General features: G+C 41.7%; 1 protein-coding gene across 5 annotated transcripts in view; it reads left to right on the top strand.

Moving 5' to 3' along the window:
- The window catches only part of TGFBR3 (transforming growth factor beta receptor 3), a 220378-nt gene that overhangs the window by 179317 nt on the left and 24463 nt on the right, over positions 1–16598 (top strand). For 4 of the 5 annotated variants that reach the window (XM_032247871.1, XM_032247872.1, XM_032247874.1 and 1 more), the window contains 7 exons: positions 75–264; positions 1977–2314; positions 2737–2889; positions 5291–5431; positions 5602–5760; positions 9323–9622; positions 13113–13233. In XM_032247871.1, coding sequence (XP_032103762.1) covers positions 75–264; positions 1977–2314; positions 2737–2889; positions 5291–5431; positions 5602–5760; positions 9323–9622; positions 13113–13233 — 1402 coding nt within the window. The remainder of the gene's footprint in view (positions 1–74; positions 265–1976; positions 2315–2736; positions 2890–5290; positions 5432–5601; positions 5761–9322; positions 9623–13112; positions 13234–16598) is intronic. The other variant, XM_032247873.1, reaches the window with a different exon arrangement.

The raw sequence follows: 16598 nt of genomic DNA, 5'->3' as shown, positions 1-16598 counted from the left end.
AGATATTTAACTTTTATTATCTAAAGTACTGTTTAATTTTAGACTCATGAGTGAATTTTTGCTATTATCTTCAGGCTCCTAACAGTATTGGCTTTGGAAAAGAGAGTGAAAGATCTATGACAATGACCAAATCAGTAAGAGATGACATTCCTTCAACCCAAGGGAATCTGGTGAAGTGGGCTTTGGACAATGGCTATAGTCCAATAACTTCGTACACAATGGCCCCTGTGGCTAATAGATTTCATCTTCGGCTTGAAAACAATGGTAAGTTAGAGCATTTTTTAAAGTTGTATAAAAAATATCCCCAAATGAAGCTTTTCCAGTGATGAATGCTCATTTCAGCTTATATGTTACTATTTTTCTCTTACACATTTTAGTAAATTGTTTGACTACTTTTTATCAGGAGGCTTAAAATTGCCTTGAAAGAGATTTTGAGGAAACGAATACAGATTTTTGGTGGCATAGTTGAATGCATATTCAGAGAACTGTGTTATAGATTATCTTCAGTGTGATTACAGTAGGTTCTTCTCTCCGAGGCACCTAATGACCACTTATGGCTGAGAATACAGCAGAGTTAACACTGCAGGAAAGAAGTTCATGGTCAAAGCCTGTATCTTTTAACAAAACAGCCACGAGGACTCGTACCTGGGCGTTCATACCCAGAGGGAAGGCAAGATGAAGGGGAAAGCAGAGGCTCAACAAATTCTTGAGGTTTTCCAGAGTCTCATAGCTAGCGTGACTTCAGACTCTAGTTTTGTGATCTCCAGATTTGTTCCTCAGCCCATGACACTGCCACTGAGTGAAATGCCAGTGGAATAAAGATCAGGAGTACAGGTTCAAGCCCCAGCTCTGCCATTTAGTCACTGTTTGGGGAGAAGTCACTTCACCTCTGGGCCATAGATTCTTCTTCAGTAAGAAGGGGGAAATAATAGGACTGACCTTACAGGGCTGTTGTGAAGGTTTTTGTTAAAGTACAAATTAAAAACCTTACAAAGCTGTGACTTCTTTTGGACCCATACAGCTGTAGCATCTTTTCCCAAGAATATTATTAAAGGAGAGGTAATGTCCAACTGTCATCTTCACTTCCAGCGTCCACTGAGGTAGATTTGCTCTCAAGTAGACATCAGTTGGCCTTAGATAGTAGATGCAAAGAATACTGGGGAAATTATCATTATTTTTAATTGTTGGAAATATGACAAAATACTGAGAATTGATTGTATGGAAATACATCTCTACCTTTGAAGGAGTAAATGTGTCTATGCGGTTCTTTCTTATCTTTCAAGGGACTAGGTTCTAAAAGTCCAGAGTGCCCAGACACCTGTTAGAATTTAGCTGTCAAAAAGAAGGTGACAAAGCAGTTTTAACATACCAATATTGTTTTAAGACACCCTTAGAGAAACTAATCAAAAGAATCTCTTGATTCAAGGGAAGTTTTTTAGTGGCATTTGAATGGAATAATATTGCCCCATATAACTTATTCAAGTCACAGATTTTTCTAGCCTGGACAGCCTTAGAAACTGTCTACTCCATTGGCTCTCAGCCACAGGTGCTCACTGCAGTTACACATGGGGAGCTTAAAACATGTTAATGATTGAATACCACCCCAGAGAGTCTGAGTTTCAATTATTTGGGTACAAGCCGGGCATAGGAATATTTTTTAAAGCTCCCAAGTGATTTTCATGTGTAGCCAAAGTTGAGAACCACTGATCATTTCCAACCCCTTAATTTAAAAAACTGGAAAAGCAAATTTGAGGCACAGAGAAGCAAGCCCCCTGTCCAAAGCCACTGAGCTAGTTCGAGAAAACACCAGGACTAGAATTCTGGCTTCACGGCTTCTAATGGCTTTTATACATTGCTTATTAAGAATCATTTTACACCTGCCCATTCTATACTAATTCCTCCTGTTCTGCCTCTAACCGTGTTGGTGGAGGCCTGGCATCAAACACTGATGATGTTTTGCCTTCTTCTGTCACCAGCAGAGGAGATGGGAGATGAAGAAGTCCACACTATCCCTCCTGAGCTACGGATCCTGCTGGGCCCTGGCGCCCTGCCTGCCCTGCAGAACCCGCCCATCCGGGGAGCAGGAGGCCATAACGGAGACCTCCCCTTTCCTTTCCCGGATATTGCCAGGAGAGGCTGGAATGAAGAGGGAGAAGATGGGCTCCCTCGGCCAAGGGACCCTGTCATTCCCAGCATACAGCTGTTTCCTGGTCTCAGAGAGCCACAAGAGGTGCAAGGGAGCGTGGATATTGCCCTGTCTGTCAAATGTGACAGTGAGAAGATGATCGTGGCTGTAGAAAAAGATTCTTTTCAGGTCAGTGCAGCTGATTACAGGAGGGAAGAGAGGCCGCCTCCTTTCTCATCTGGCCCCAATCTGTGTCTGTAATTTCTCCCTATCTCTTTCACTTTTGAACTCTGGAGGCATGATACTGTTTTTGCAGTTGGATGGGTCTACTTCCCCTTGGCTGTGATTCTCACCGGGTTCCTGTTGTTCTCAGTGACAAGGGGGTCCCAGATCCTTGTGTGTCAATATTTTGCTATTGAATTTCCAAGGCCAACAGATATTATCCTTGGGAGTTGAGAGGTGAGCAGCTGGGAAGAGATATGTGGGGAAGGAGCACGATGTATGCCTCTCACCACCTGTCCTTTGAAGACCAGGCAATTGTCATTTGTGTCAATTGTGCAGCAGAACTGCCTGTGGGCCCCCAACTATGTCTTTGGTGTTGGTTGTTTCAGGCCAGTGGCTACTCGGGGATGGACGTCACCCTGTTAGATCCTACCTGCAAGGCCAAGATGAATGGCACACACTTTGTGTTGGAGTCTCCGCTGAATGGCTGCGGTACTCGGCCCCGGTGGTCAGCCCTTGATGGTGTGGTCTACTATAACTCCGTGAGTATTTTCCAGAACAAAGCTTTACCCTTTGCCAGAGCCTGGCTGTTTGCTGTCTTAAAATTAGTCTTAACGTTTCTTTGAAGATGAAGAGGGTACCCCAGGCCAGAACAAAGTCAAGTGTCAGTTCTCAACCAAATGGATGTACTTTGACCCTGAACTCTTCGGTTTTATTTGTTTTATTGGTGAGTCTTGGGGAGTTGGAAGCCCTGTTTTCTAAGCCTTGCTTCCGTCTCCTGATGACAAAGGCTGCACTGGCAAGGTGATTATGACCTCTCAGTGGCCAGGCTCTACTGGCCCTGATGGGGATAAAATCCAAGGCCCTGGGCTGTATGAATGAGAACCTCTACAGAGCTGGGGTAACCAGATGTGAAGTCTCTCTGGCCTCATTTGAGTCTTGTCCAGAAATAGAAGAACTTCTCCCTCCTTCATGAATAAAAATCCAAAAAGAGAATTTTAAACCACAAAAGGACCTTTAGGAAATTATTAAGTCTCTCTCCACCTCTAAGAAAGACCCTAAATTGAAGAAAATCTCCTACCTTTGAAGTTACTTGGAGAACGATTTAGATTTCCCCCAATGACAATCCATTGCAATAACTAACCTGCGCTTTCCAGAAATGTTTCTTCTCAGTTGAATCTAAATCTTTTCAGATTAAACTCATTTTCTTGGAGACAGAGACTAGGCAGTGAATATTAAAAGAATTTAAAATGTGAAATTTCAAAAGAACTTTAAAGTGCTGATTTTGCACTTTGGGTTTTACTTTTAATGGTAAAAATAAGGCCCAGAGATCCCATCTGACACAGGGTGGGTTGGGGTGGGCAGATGTCTTCTTAGCGCCATCTCCAGGTTTGACATGGGATGCTGAGCTGAGGCTGCTAGTTTGGCCCAATGCAGAGAAGTGAGACTAGCAATCAGGCGCTCTGGTCAGTGTGGTTCCAGTGGGAAGTGGCTTTCCCATGAGCCCAAGTGTATTGTTCCTCAGAGAATCTTAGAATGTTGGAGCAGCAAAGAACCCTAAGATGAGCTTATTCAGCTTCTTCATTTCACAGGTGAGGAAACTGAACTCTAGGAAGCTAAAAAGACTTGCTTTTTTAAACTCTAGCGGTAGGCTAATGGCAGAGCTAGGACAACTGAATCCAGCTTCCTGACCTCTCATCCACTAATCTTTCCTCTAGACTAGGCTAGACCCTGCTAATCTCCTTTTGTTACTCAAATAGTTAATTTATTAACCTTTGACTTCCTGATCATTAACAGTGTGAATTTTCTTTCAGTTATCCAGTTTCTGCAAATATAATGAGTGTCATATATTGCTGAAATGCTTGATTATGGCATTTTAAAACTGGGGTCCAAGTTAATACCAACAAGTGGCTACAGTAATATGTCTGTTAAGTTAAAAAAAAAAAGTGTCATTTGCTTCAGGAGAGAAAGGCATGTAATGACCCCTTAAAGTTCCTTTTTCTAACATAATTGTCTTTTCTTTATTATGATGTTCGAGTTTAGCAGTATCCTAGATGCTTCCTTTAATTGGTGTCAGTACTTTCTTTGGAGGACCTGGTACCTAGAGAAAGGCAGTTTTTTTGTAAATTATCATTCCATCCTTCTCCGTTCAGGGACTATTTTAGCTGTTCACACCAATTATAATCGTTTGTAGTAATTTTCAGACTTACTATATATTTCTGTTTTGTATCATGTTCAGAATCCAAGCATATGAAGCAAGATAAATTAGGATTTTGTTTATGGAGTCACGACCCTTGGGTGAATTTTCTCATCCTATTTAGCACTAATCCAGGAATCATAATTTCAACCTATGTCAAGATAGATTCCTGGAATATATCTTTAGATGGATATTGAAAAGGGCAGAAAAAAAATATTCCTGGAATAAAACATGATATTCTTTTCCGCATCCATGCATCATGCAGAAAGATTTCTTAGGGAAGAAATAAGCAAAAGTTAGAGGGGTACAAGGAAAGCATTGAAGAGAAGATGAGCTCCATTGTAAACATTAGGTCCTTCACTGCCGACTCAGAACCTTCCACAACTCTTAAAGGATCTATGTAACCAAAGCTGCTTGTATTAGCCAACTCTTAGTACTTCTTAGAGTTTTTAATATGAAGACTCTTAAGGAGAAGTCCCTTCTCACAGTATAGGCAAGCCTCTTGACACCTCCATTCGACTTTGTTCCAGTATCTAGTGTTTTCCCACGATTTGAAACCATTTGTAATTATTCAATATAGTTATATCATAAATATTTATTTTTCACAAGGAAAGATACAAGTATTAGTTTAGCTTTTAACTTGAACTTGCATTGGGCTTCTCCTTATTCTGAATCACTTTGAAGATAAAATTTGAAAATGCATTTGGTGTTTTCATAACATTGGCCGTGCTTTCTTTGCCTTTTAGATTGTGATACAGGCTGCAGCCCTTGGAGACAGTAGCGGCTGGCCAGATGGTTATGAAGATCTGGAGTCAGGTGATAATGGATTTCCGGGAGACGTGGATGAAGGAGATGCTTCCCTGTTCACCCGACCTGAAATTGTGATGGTAGGTGTTTGTTATCAGTAGGTGGTTTGTGGAAAATGCTGTCTATTTTGTTGGCTTTCGCTAGGGACTCTCCAAAAATAAAATCAAATGTTAAAGGCCAAAGCTCACAAAGCTACAGGGCCTTCATCCTTCATGTGACTGTCATTAATCTTCTCTGTTGTTTTTTCCAGTTTAATTGCAGCCTGCAGCAGGTGAGGAACCCCAGCAGCTTCCAGGAACAGCCCCATGGAAACATCACCTTCAACATGGAGCTATACAACACTGACCTCTTTTTGGTGCCCTCCCAGGGGGTCTTCTCTGTGATGGAGAATGGACACATTTATGTTGAGGTGAGACCTGAAAGTTCACCTTGGGCTTTTAGGTTAGCACCGAGCTGTAGTTCCTTAGACATCAGCTAAAACACCCTGTACAGACCTCTTCCTGTCGCACCTCACAGACCTTCGCCAGGTCTGATGAGGGCTTGGCTCAGAGAACGCTTCCAGGTTGATTTCTGACCAAAGAAGGAAATTTCAGGATTTAATACATTATGTTAAGTGAAGACAGTGTTTTATAGATGAATGTTAAAAACAAAAATGGCAAGTGTGAATTCTACTGGTAAAGCCCGGTCCTTGGTTTGTCTTTAGCATTTTTGGAACAGTAGTTCTGTAGTTGCAATGTCAGAGTTAACCGTGGGATATTTCAAAGCCACCTCATATGTTCTCTTTTATTTCTCTTGTTTTTTCCCTGCACAGTCCCCCAGCCCCAGCATGGCAGCCAGATCACTGTGGGTCCCTGCCACCGCCAAAACCGACTTGTTATCTTTTAAATTGCACTCACTTTTAAGTGAAATGCTGTGTGCTACTAATAACGCATGAAAAATTTTTTCTAGATCATTATCTAAGTATCTATAAAAAACTTATTAAAACTCTTTCCTATATATAATGGTAATAATCATGCATGGCCTAAATCTGGAGTGACTACAAAATATGAGGCAGTCGTAGTAACAATGAAATAACAACATCTAACATTTACTGCAGATTTATTATGTGCCAAACATAGTTGTAAGTATTGCAGCAGCTAATTAACTCTTCAGAGCAATCTTATGAGGGAGGCTAATAATGTCCTCATTTTATGGATGAGAAAATTGAAGCACAAATTTGTCTGAGGCCACACAGCTGGTACTAGTGGAGTTCAGATTCAGTGTCCTGGCTCCGGAGCTCTTGACTGTTCTTCACTGGGTACGACTATCATTTATCTTCAAAGTGCCATTTGAAAGGGGAGAAAACATCTTATCAATGCAAACATCCAGGCTCAGAGATTGGATTCTAGAAAAGATAACTGTCCTTATGGCACCAGGAAGTCTGTTGTTTCTTGTGTCCTGGGTACAACCTTTAATGTTTCAACCTTAGTGTTTCAAGTGGGCATATCATCTGTTGGTCTTATGGAAAGGTTCTCATCTAATGAGCTGGTTTTGGTGCTGAGCTGCAGGCTCAGCTTCATAGTGGGAGGGATGAGAAGCTTCAAGGGTCAAAGTGGGATACTTCCATATGTTAAAAGTGACTTTGGTGCATGTGTTTTTATTTTGGAAAGACAAATAACTCTCACATTTGCACTGACTCTGGGACAGAGCCTGCTGGCGCTGTGGATTCTGTCCCTTCCCCGTTTTGAGAGTTCTGTTTCTTTGGGTACACCTTCTTTCTCCATTGGAGAACATATGCTGCTTTCTACATGCTTTTCCTAAGCCAAGACTGCTATTTTTCTCTTGCTTTTCTGGCTGTGTGGTTCACATGGGCAGTTATCAACAGCTCCCTGTTGCGCTGTGGGTTTCAGGGGTGCTGCCTAACTGCAGATTGTTCTTTTCCAAATCTATGCCTGGCTTTGCTGATGTATGCTAATCAGTGGTCAATCTTCCTCCTATACCTTACCCTGGATATTTTGGGGGTTTTCCCCCATCCTTCAAACTCTGGCTTACTGGAAATGTGTTATTGGTAGGTTTTTTTTTCTCTGTTCTTGTTTTCCCATTTATATCTTTTCATATATCACCTATATTTCTCATAGTTTATCCTCTGTTCCCTCTACACCATACAGTCGCTTTCATAATCCAAGTTAACAGTGTTATCACCTGTTTTTTGGTCATCTCCAGGTGACTGTTGATCACATAATGGCAATTTTTCTTTTGGTTCGTTTGTCTGGGGGAATTTACAAACCCAATTGCCAAAAAGCAAAAATTTTAAATCTGGAATACTGCTACTACTGCTAGGTAGCATTTATTGACTCTCTGGGAACTGTGTTGTCTGCATGTAACTGTTACTTTCCTAATTTTCACAATTATGGTATCTCGTGGGTATTCATATTCTCATTCTATAGGTGAGGAAACTGAGTCTTAGTGCCCAACACGTGAGCAGGAGAGCATGTGGTTTCCATGAGCTCATTCACTTCAAAGCCTATGGTCCTTTTCCTACTCATTTCTGGCCTAAAAGTAAAAACTTTTACTAATAGTAAAAGATTTGCTGATAATATATATTTTTTTCCTCTGTTACAAAGGTATCCCCTTTTGGGATACCTTAGATATTTGCCACTACATACTTTCTTTTGAGATTAGAGAATAGATTTGCAGTCCCTCTGTTACACATTTTGGCATTGTGGGTTCTGAGTTCATGTTAAAGGGCACTTTTTAGTAATAGCACGTATGTAATTTGCCACCTTTTCAAGATAGAATATCTCGTTTTTCAGAAATATTGCAAAAATACTGAAGTGTTAGTATTTATAGAATGTCACCACAGGGTGACATTGTCAGAATCCTCTTCATTAGCATCTTCATTGTTGAGTGTCCTACAGTTCACCGCCATGTAGGAATCTTTTGCAACAGTGCTGTGGATTCAAAGCCCCATGTGATGTCAGGGGTTTCCCTCTGGGTATCTCAGCGTGGAAAGTCTGTTTCTATCTCCATGTCTTTTGAAAGGATTCTGGGGCTATTGGTTTGTGGGTAAGGAGTAACTGTTTCTACAAGTGTTTAAGTTTATTTTGATCCTAATTTAGTCAAAGAATGAAGCATAACAGGGAGGGGCAGTTCATGTAGTGATCCACGTGTCACCAAATGGAGAATCCAGTCTTGCCTGGAGATTTTAGCTAAGTTCAGGATAGTTGAGGTTTGAATTCTGTTTACACTTGGCTAAACATTACTTCCTGTTTCTAAAGAAAAGAACCTTAACAAAATTTGGATGTAGCCCATACGATGTTTTCTAAAGGGGAGGTATAAATGAGTCGGAAACATTTCCAGATTAGATTTCCCCTAAGCTACCCCTGGGCTTATAGAGTGAAGGGGGAATACTTGGCAAGGCTGAGGTGGATCTGTGAGCAGCTGGGATACTTTACCAGGCCCATGATGCGTCCCGTTGCACGGTTGCCAACACTCAGTGCCAGAGCCAGCTCTGCCTTCTCGCTGATGAAGCAGGACTCTCATCAGAGTTACCCTGACTTGTAGTTTAGAAGATTTTTTGATCAATTTTTAAAAAGAGCTTGGCTTATAAGTGTTATACTATTAAAACATTAGGGACTTTGCCTATTGGAGCTTTATTTACTTTGGAAAATCCACTTTAAATGCAAAATGTTTTTACTTTTATCTCTCAGAGGACTTATGAAAGGTGGAAGAAACTTACTCGCCTTGTATTTGAATGTACCGGACTAACAGTTGAATGAAAGAATTCACCGTCACCATCCATATCAAATTTAAATGGAACATATCTTTTTCTTTCAATGAGTGTGTGTTACTTTTGTAATTAGAAAGAAGGCTATGTTATGAAAATGAAGCAGCATCTCCTCTCAAGGGCTGTGTTGGCCTGTGGTCCTTGTGCATAAAGTGAAAGCGAGATGCTGACTCATTTCCTAATTCATCTTTCTATTCTTTCATAGGTGTCTGTTACTAAGGCTGAAAAAGAACTGGGATTTGCCATCCAAACATGCTTTATCTCTCCATATTCGAACCCTGATAGGATGTCTCATTACACCCTTATTGAGAATATTTGTCCTAAGGATGAATCTGTGAAATTCTACAGTCCCAAGAGAGTGCACTTTCCTATCCCACAAGCAGATATGGATAAGAAGCGATTCAGCTTTGTCTTCAAGCGCGTCTTCAACACCTCACTGCTTTTTCTGCAGTGTGAGCTGACGCTGTGTACCAAGACAGAGAAGCACCCCCAGAAGTTGCCTAAGGTTTGTGGGCCTTCATTCATTTGGACTATTATTTTGGCATTTTTAGGTGAGGCAGAAAAGTTTACTCCCAAGGTCTTACAGGTTGAAGTTTTTGGTTTTGGAACTGCCCAATTGAAGTATCAAAGTCAGTATTAGCAGGAACCTGTGAGTTTTATGGAGTCTTAGAGAATAAATCCTGACAGCATGATTTTCTTTTTTCCATGCATCCTGCTTAGTAGTACCTACAAGTGATAAATCAAGACTGTTTTCCATGGAGGGAGAGGTCTGGCTTTATCTTTGCTTTTCAGATAATTTGGAGTGCCAAAAATACAGCAAGCCGAAAGGACAAATTCACTGTGAGAATTAATTTTTCCAGGTCCTGCTGAGACTGGCATTGTAATTGTTCTTTAACCTTTTCTGTGTGAATTATAAGGGTGTGTTGTCTCAGGGTGACTTCTAGGGGAAACTAACGAATATTTTAGCTTTTCTCAGTTTCACATCAGTTCATCATGCTTGCCTCTGTCACTCCCCAGATTGAATGTTCTTTTGCCATAACAAAAAGCAGAACCATTTGACCTTGGCGGAATGCCTGCAATAGGGGAGATCTGCAAGGTTAATTATGATACTCAGTAGGCTAGCATCGTATATGAAAGGTATCTTCTGCCTGTAGTTTTGTTTCCGTGATCTGCCATAATTACATACAATTTCATATGTCCATTTATTCTGTGGCCGTCTCACACAGTGTAAACTGACTTCCAATTCTTTCATAGTCACATATCAATCAATGCCTAAAAGGCTAAGAATCAAGCAGTATTATTAATAATATATGTATGGAATTTTCTTATATAATTCACAGGTTGTAAGTCTTAGGTATGAAGGTGGGAGGAGAAGCTATCATTTACAAATAGATCATGATTGATCTGAATCCCTTGCGTCATTATATTCCCTGGGCATCCATTTCTCTGATAACACCCAAGACAATTTTGTTTGCATATGAAAATACAGCAGATATGATCATAATCGCTAGGGAGCACATATACAGTGATTTAGACTGTATTCCTCAGTTTGCTTTTTGGCAGTATTAATGCCTTAGCCTTGTGGGCATTCACCATCAAGGTTGGGACTTAGTGGACAGTGGTAGAGAGCTGTGGGGAACTTCATGTGTGGCTGTGGGGCCAGCTGCTTCCTGTGGGCAGAAGGATAACGTTTAAAGGTTAGAGGTCTTGGAAGGGAGGCCTAGCAATTACCAGGGATCTTTGCTGTGGCTTTGGCTGTTACTTCTGTCTGAGGCTGGCCTGGAACACATGAGCCCAGCTTCATGTGTGTTAATCTGGGGAAATTAATCCTAAAATTTTCTTCCAGAACACTCTTGAGGAGAGTTCTAAGCCTCAGGGAATGGCATGATGGGTTATAACCCTAAACTTTAAGTCGTCCTTTACCCCCAAGGTACGATACCATAGAAAGAGCCTGGGACTGAGAAGGAACCTGTATTTCCTCATTTATAAAACCCTTATAATAATACCTGGCTTCCCTCCTGGGTAGAGGAGCAAACAGGACAGCAAATGACAGCCCCCTCTTTATCCAGCAGAGGCTTGGATGAGCTTTTACCACTTACAATATTACCTATAAGCTTGCTGCTTATAGGTAATACTTCCACATTTCTATTCTGAATGCTTTCTGCGACAATGGAGCCGAAGTGTCTTCTAGGAAGAGGTCTCGGAGATTGTTGAGACCAACCCTGTCCTTTGCTGATGAAACTGAGACCCAGAGAGTAGACTGTCTTGCCCAGGGTCACCCACCACTGAGTTAAATGTAGAATCATCGACTCTTGCTTAACTGAAGAGCTAATAGGAAGGAAACAGTAAACTAAAACAGGAAAGCAAAATGCAAATCTTTTCAATCATCATGCCTCTCCACAGAAAATTTGTTTTTTCTTTACAAGAGGGCTCTTGTTAAAGGCTTTTCTCTCTTTGAGAGGGTAGGGGTGGGATGGTGAGGGCTGTCTTGTAGTAAGTGTCTGACTGGCATGTTGCTCAGAGCAGCAATGATGGTAAAGCATAAAGCCTTTGCTCTTTTGTGTTTGGAAAAGATGGAACTCAGTTAGCTTTTTGGCCTGCTACAGACTTTTGAAATGATTGATGGATTAGTATGTCTTCTTACCACAGAAGCTGTCATTCACATTACAGTTATACCTATTAGGCCGGGCGTGGGTGGCTCATGCCTGTCATCCTAGTACTTTGGGAGGCCAAGGTGGGCAGATTGCTTGAGCCTGGGAGTTCAAGACCAGCCTGGTCAACTTGGTGAGACCCCTGTCTATATGTGTGTGTGTATATATGTGCATTAGCTGGGTGTAGTGGCACACACCTATAGTCCCAGCTACTGGGGATGCTGAGAGAGGAGTATGACTGGAGCCCATGAGACCAAGGCTGCAGTGAGCCATGATTGTACCACTGCACTCCAGCCTGGGTGACACAGCAAGACCCTGTCTCGAGAAAAATAAAAAAGAATTATACCGATTGATAAGCATAGACAAGAAACCAAAGTTATTTTAAAGAAAAAATGTATGGAGTGTGATCATATTTTTTCAAAACAGATGTTGTGGGCCTGGGTATGCTTATTAATAGGTTTGAGGCCTTGAAATAGTTAGAGTTAGAAGCAGCTGATCTCATGGCCTCCACAACCTGGGCACAACTTCCAAGGACCTGCGTTTTGAAACATTAAAAGCAGATGACTCTGGAAAGTTCAGTTTTGCAAGAGTCTATACCAGGATTAAAAATGAAACAACATGATTATCTTTTTGGGCAAAAATGTAAAATCTGTAACCTTTATAATGTATTATAGACAGCCCCCATGCAACCATTTTGTTTTCCACTCTGAGCATTCAGTAAATTATGTGAGCTGTTCAACACTTTGTTATGAAATAGGAGGCTTTGTGTTACATGATTTTACCCAACTGTAGTTTATTGTAAGTGTTCTGAACATGTTTAAAGTAGGCTGGGCTAAGCTATGTTGCTCAGTAGTTTAGGTATATTAAATGCATTTTCAACTTAGTGATATTTTTAGTTTACAATGGATTTGTCAAGATGTAATTTCATCATAAGTGGAGGAGCATCTTTACAGGGAGTTTCCCACAATCACAAATCACAAACCTGAACCATGTGAATGAAGCCAGCTTGGTGAGGACCAACACTAAGCATATAATTTCTCTATTTTTCAAAGTCAATAACAGTAAAATGTTTAGTTTTGTGGGAAGAAGGGGAGGGGGAGGACAATATTGAGAAGCTATCCAGTGATATTTGCATCTTCAGGTACAACCAGAAATCCACTGGGCCTTCTGTGATATCTCCCAGGTTATTAGGTATTCTCTGAAAAACACCCACCTCTCCTGCTTTTCTGTAGTGAATGGCCGTGTGCTGTCTCATAAAAGGCCACAGGACAGCTGTGCAGGTCAAGCTGGTGAAGGCACTTTTGAGCGGCCCCTGACTCTGTGCTTTGCTCTGCCTCCCTGCAGTGCGTGCCTCCTGAGGAAGCCTGCACCTCACTGGATGCCTCGATAATCTGGGCCATGATGCAGAATAAGAAGACGTTCACCAAGCCCCTTGCAGTGATCCACCACGAAATAGGACCTAAAGGTGAGCTTCGGGAGGCATGATCAAAGCATGGGGCCTACATGCTGCTCGTTAAGAAGACCCAATACTGTAAATCAAAGTTCAGTTTTATTTACAAGATAACTAAAGGGCCAGTTAGTTACTTTAGAAGATGATTCTTTGCCCAAAGAGTCTTTTCTTCAGCTGGTTCTCTTACAGCTGTTATGGCTTAGTTGTAAGTAATATATTTGAAAATGATTTCCTCTGTAAAAAATCAGGTCTAGGTTGTCCCTGTCATAAGGTCACTCCCCCTTGCATTCAAATATGCTTCCTTGAGTGTGCAAAAAAGGGTTCGAGTTAGTCCCATGCCCTGGGAATTGCACACAACCCACAGTTGATCTTTCCGTGATATACTACTAAAGGTTATGCTGGCTATAACCTATTGTATTGCTTTATCAAAATTGCAGATGCCTTTGAGAATATGTGAACATTATTCATCTTAGGTTTAACAAATGAGAACCACTGCCCAAATGCATCTTATAATTCAGTTTTCAGGATTTTGCACAATCACATTTGTTGCTGGAAGCCAAGCATGCCTCTTTCTCCACATGCAGGAACATTGAGCAATCTGTACTTCTGGGGAAAAAGGAAGGATGTGCCCTAAGGGGTGTGGCATCAGTACCTGAGAGGACAGGCAGTGCAGAGCCAGGCCTGGGATGGGCCAGGCCAGCCAGAGCAGCAGAGAGGCAGAGCTGGGCCCTAACAAATGTTAGGAGTGGATATGAGGTCCCGTGGGCGGTGAGAAGAGCATCTGACAAGGATCCGCATCACAGCTCCAAGGGGTATGAACAAGCAAGGACACACCAGGCAGCTGTCAACATCTGAGGGATGAAACCAAATGTCACATGGGGTATCTAGGCAGTTACAGTTGTCACCATCTAGAAGCATTGATATCTAAGGGTGTCAAACCGAAGGAAGGCTGGGAGAGTGAAAGTGGATTCCAAGCAAGGTTAGATCTTTCAGGGTTAGAGCTACAGGCTGCCTCTCGCCACTCTGAGGGGCACAGAGGAGCCTGGGCACCAAGGGCCTTGACAAAGGCCAGTACTCTTCTTGGCTGCAGTTGCTGCGCATTAGCTGGAAGATCTGCTGGGTGCTGCTGACACCAGATCTAGGGTTTGTGGTGGCCCTCGGATGGCATTCCTGATCTGAGCTTGTTGGATTGAAATTTGGCAAGACTAGGCAGCAGGGGTGACCCTGGAGTGGGTGGGACCTACCAGAAGAGAGGCATGCGGGTACTGTCTAGTGTCTTACTTGGTTCCCTAACCTTTGTGAAAACAGTCGTGCCATTCCAATTGTGATATCTGGTGGTGGCGCTATGAATGAATGTGCTCCCTCAAAACGGCAGAAGAGTATAGGTGGCGGGCACACCGGATTGGAGCTGGGAGCCTAGGCACTGCGTTTAGCTGTCTCTGCTAACTGGCTGTGGGACCTCGGAGAGCTCTCCCTACCATCACCTCTTTGGGTTTCATTTTCTTTATCTGGAAAGGAGAGGTTTGGACCAGGTGACTTCGAAAAGGTCGTTTCAGTTGAAATGCTCAAACTACACTGTTTGAAGAAGCGAAATAACCTTTAATTCATTTTCCTGGCTGTACTAAAGTTGGTGTGAAAGGTACATGAGATGTTCCTCGGCAACATTTTTGTTGTTTGTTTTACTATTACTGATTGGTTTTCAACCATTTGAAAGTTATAACAGACCCAGTCTTTATATAAAGGGATTGTCCAAGGAGTTCCTTTTTATTGGGTTCTGGAGAAAGAAATAAGAACAAGTTGTGTTGCAGAGTCATCACGATTGGGAGCAGCTGGCTCTGTTTTGTACTATGAAACTGGTTCTGTTACCAGAAAGGGGTCCCAATTCAGACCCCAAGAGAGGGTTACTGGATTTTGCCCAAGAAAGAATGACAAGTCCACAGAGTAAAGTGGAAGCAAGTTTATTAGAGAAGTAACAAAACAAAAGAATGGCTGTTTCATAGAGCAGCCCCAGAGGCTGCTGGTTGGCTATTTTTATGCTTATTTCTTGATCATATGCTAAACAAGGAGTGGATAATTCATGAGTTTTCCTGGACAGGGGCAGGCAATTCTCGGAACTAGGGTTCCTCCCCTTTTTAGACCATATAGGGTAACCTCTAGGCTTTGCTATAGCATTTGTAAACTGTCATGGTGCTGATGGGAGTGCCTTTTAGCTTGCTAACATATTATAATTAGTATATAATGGGCAATGAGGACAACCAGAGGTCACTGTCATTGCCATCTTGGTTTTGATGGGTTTTGGCCAGCTTCAGCCGGCTTCTTTACTGCAATCTGCTTTATCAGCAGGGTCTTTATGACCTGTATCTTGTGACCTCCTCTCCCATCCTGTGACTGAGAATGCCTAAGCTCCTGGAAATGCAGCCCAGTAGGTCTCAGCCTCATTTTACCCAGCCTTATTCAAGGTAGAGTCGCTCTGGTTCAAACGTCTCTGGCAATTTAACAATAAGAGCAGCTACCTCAGATTCCATCTGCTACTCGTAACTATTTTGAGAAAGGTAATTCTGCTAGTAATTGAAGGCAGCGGCTTGCTTTTTCCCATGCCAGACAATAATTAGACATTAATATTGGAGCAGTATAACTTCCAGCAATTCATCCATTCTTTTGAGCCTGTGGTATTTTTCTAAGTAATTTCTCTTGCAAATTAGGTAATTACTTTTATTTAAGCTTAGTATAATTATACTGAAAGTTCAATGTTTTCTTATATAAAATTTCAAGAGGAAAATTTTACCAAATATCAAAGTAATTTTATGAGATTTTTCTAATTGACACTAGATTTTAGTTGAGAAGCAGGTGGGTGAAGAAAGTTTATTACTTAGGTTTGTTAAACAAATTGAGGAGGTTAAACTGTAGGCCAGCTTCCCAGGGGCTGTATGCAAATTTGCTTTCTAACTTTGCACTGACTGGGGTACTTTTCTGGCACTTTTCAGCTGTGTGTGACTCCTCTCACCTTTTATATTTATTTTCTTTTGACTCTAAAATCATTTCTCCTCAGTGCAGACCATTGGAGTCTGTGCCTTCTGCCTCACAGTGAATTGAAATAGCCATTTGAAAAGAGACTGGACCATTTGCCTAATCCCATTGGTTTATTTGAATAATAACAGCTCATGAGTGTTCTTCCTGCCAGACAGCTCTATGTCCTTTTATTGTAGAATCTGTGGGAGCGAGCAGATCACTTACTGGAATTTACTTTTGGGGTTAAATTTCCCAACCAATGGACACTTCACTCTGTTTTTTACTACATAGGTGCTCTTTGAAGGCCATGCGAAAGCTCCAACTGTCCCTCGTCATTTGGTTCATCTTATTTTTCAACACCTGGATTTTCT

This window comes from Sapajus apella, unplaced genomic scaffold, assembly GCF_009761245.1.
Source record: "Sapajus apella isolate SASKATOON/1434 unplaced genomic scaffold, GSC_monkey_1.0 scaffold64, whole genome shotgun sequence".
NCBI classification, from domain to species: domain Eukaryota; kingdom Metazoa; phylum Chordata; class Mammalia; order Primates; family Cebidae; genus Sapajus; species Sapajus apella.
The sequence above is the reverse complement of the archived record's forward strand: the minus strand, read 5'-3'. Positions and strand labels throughout refer to the sequence as shown.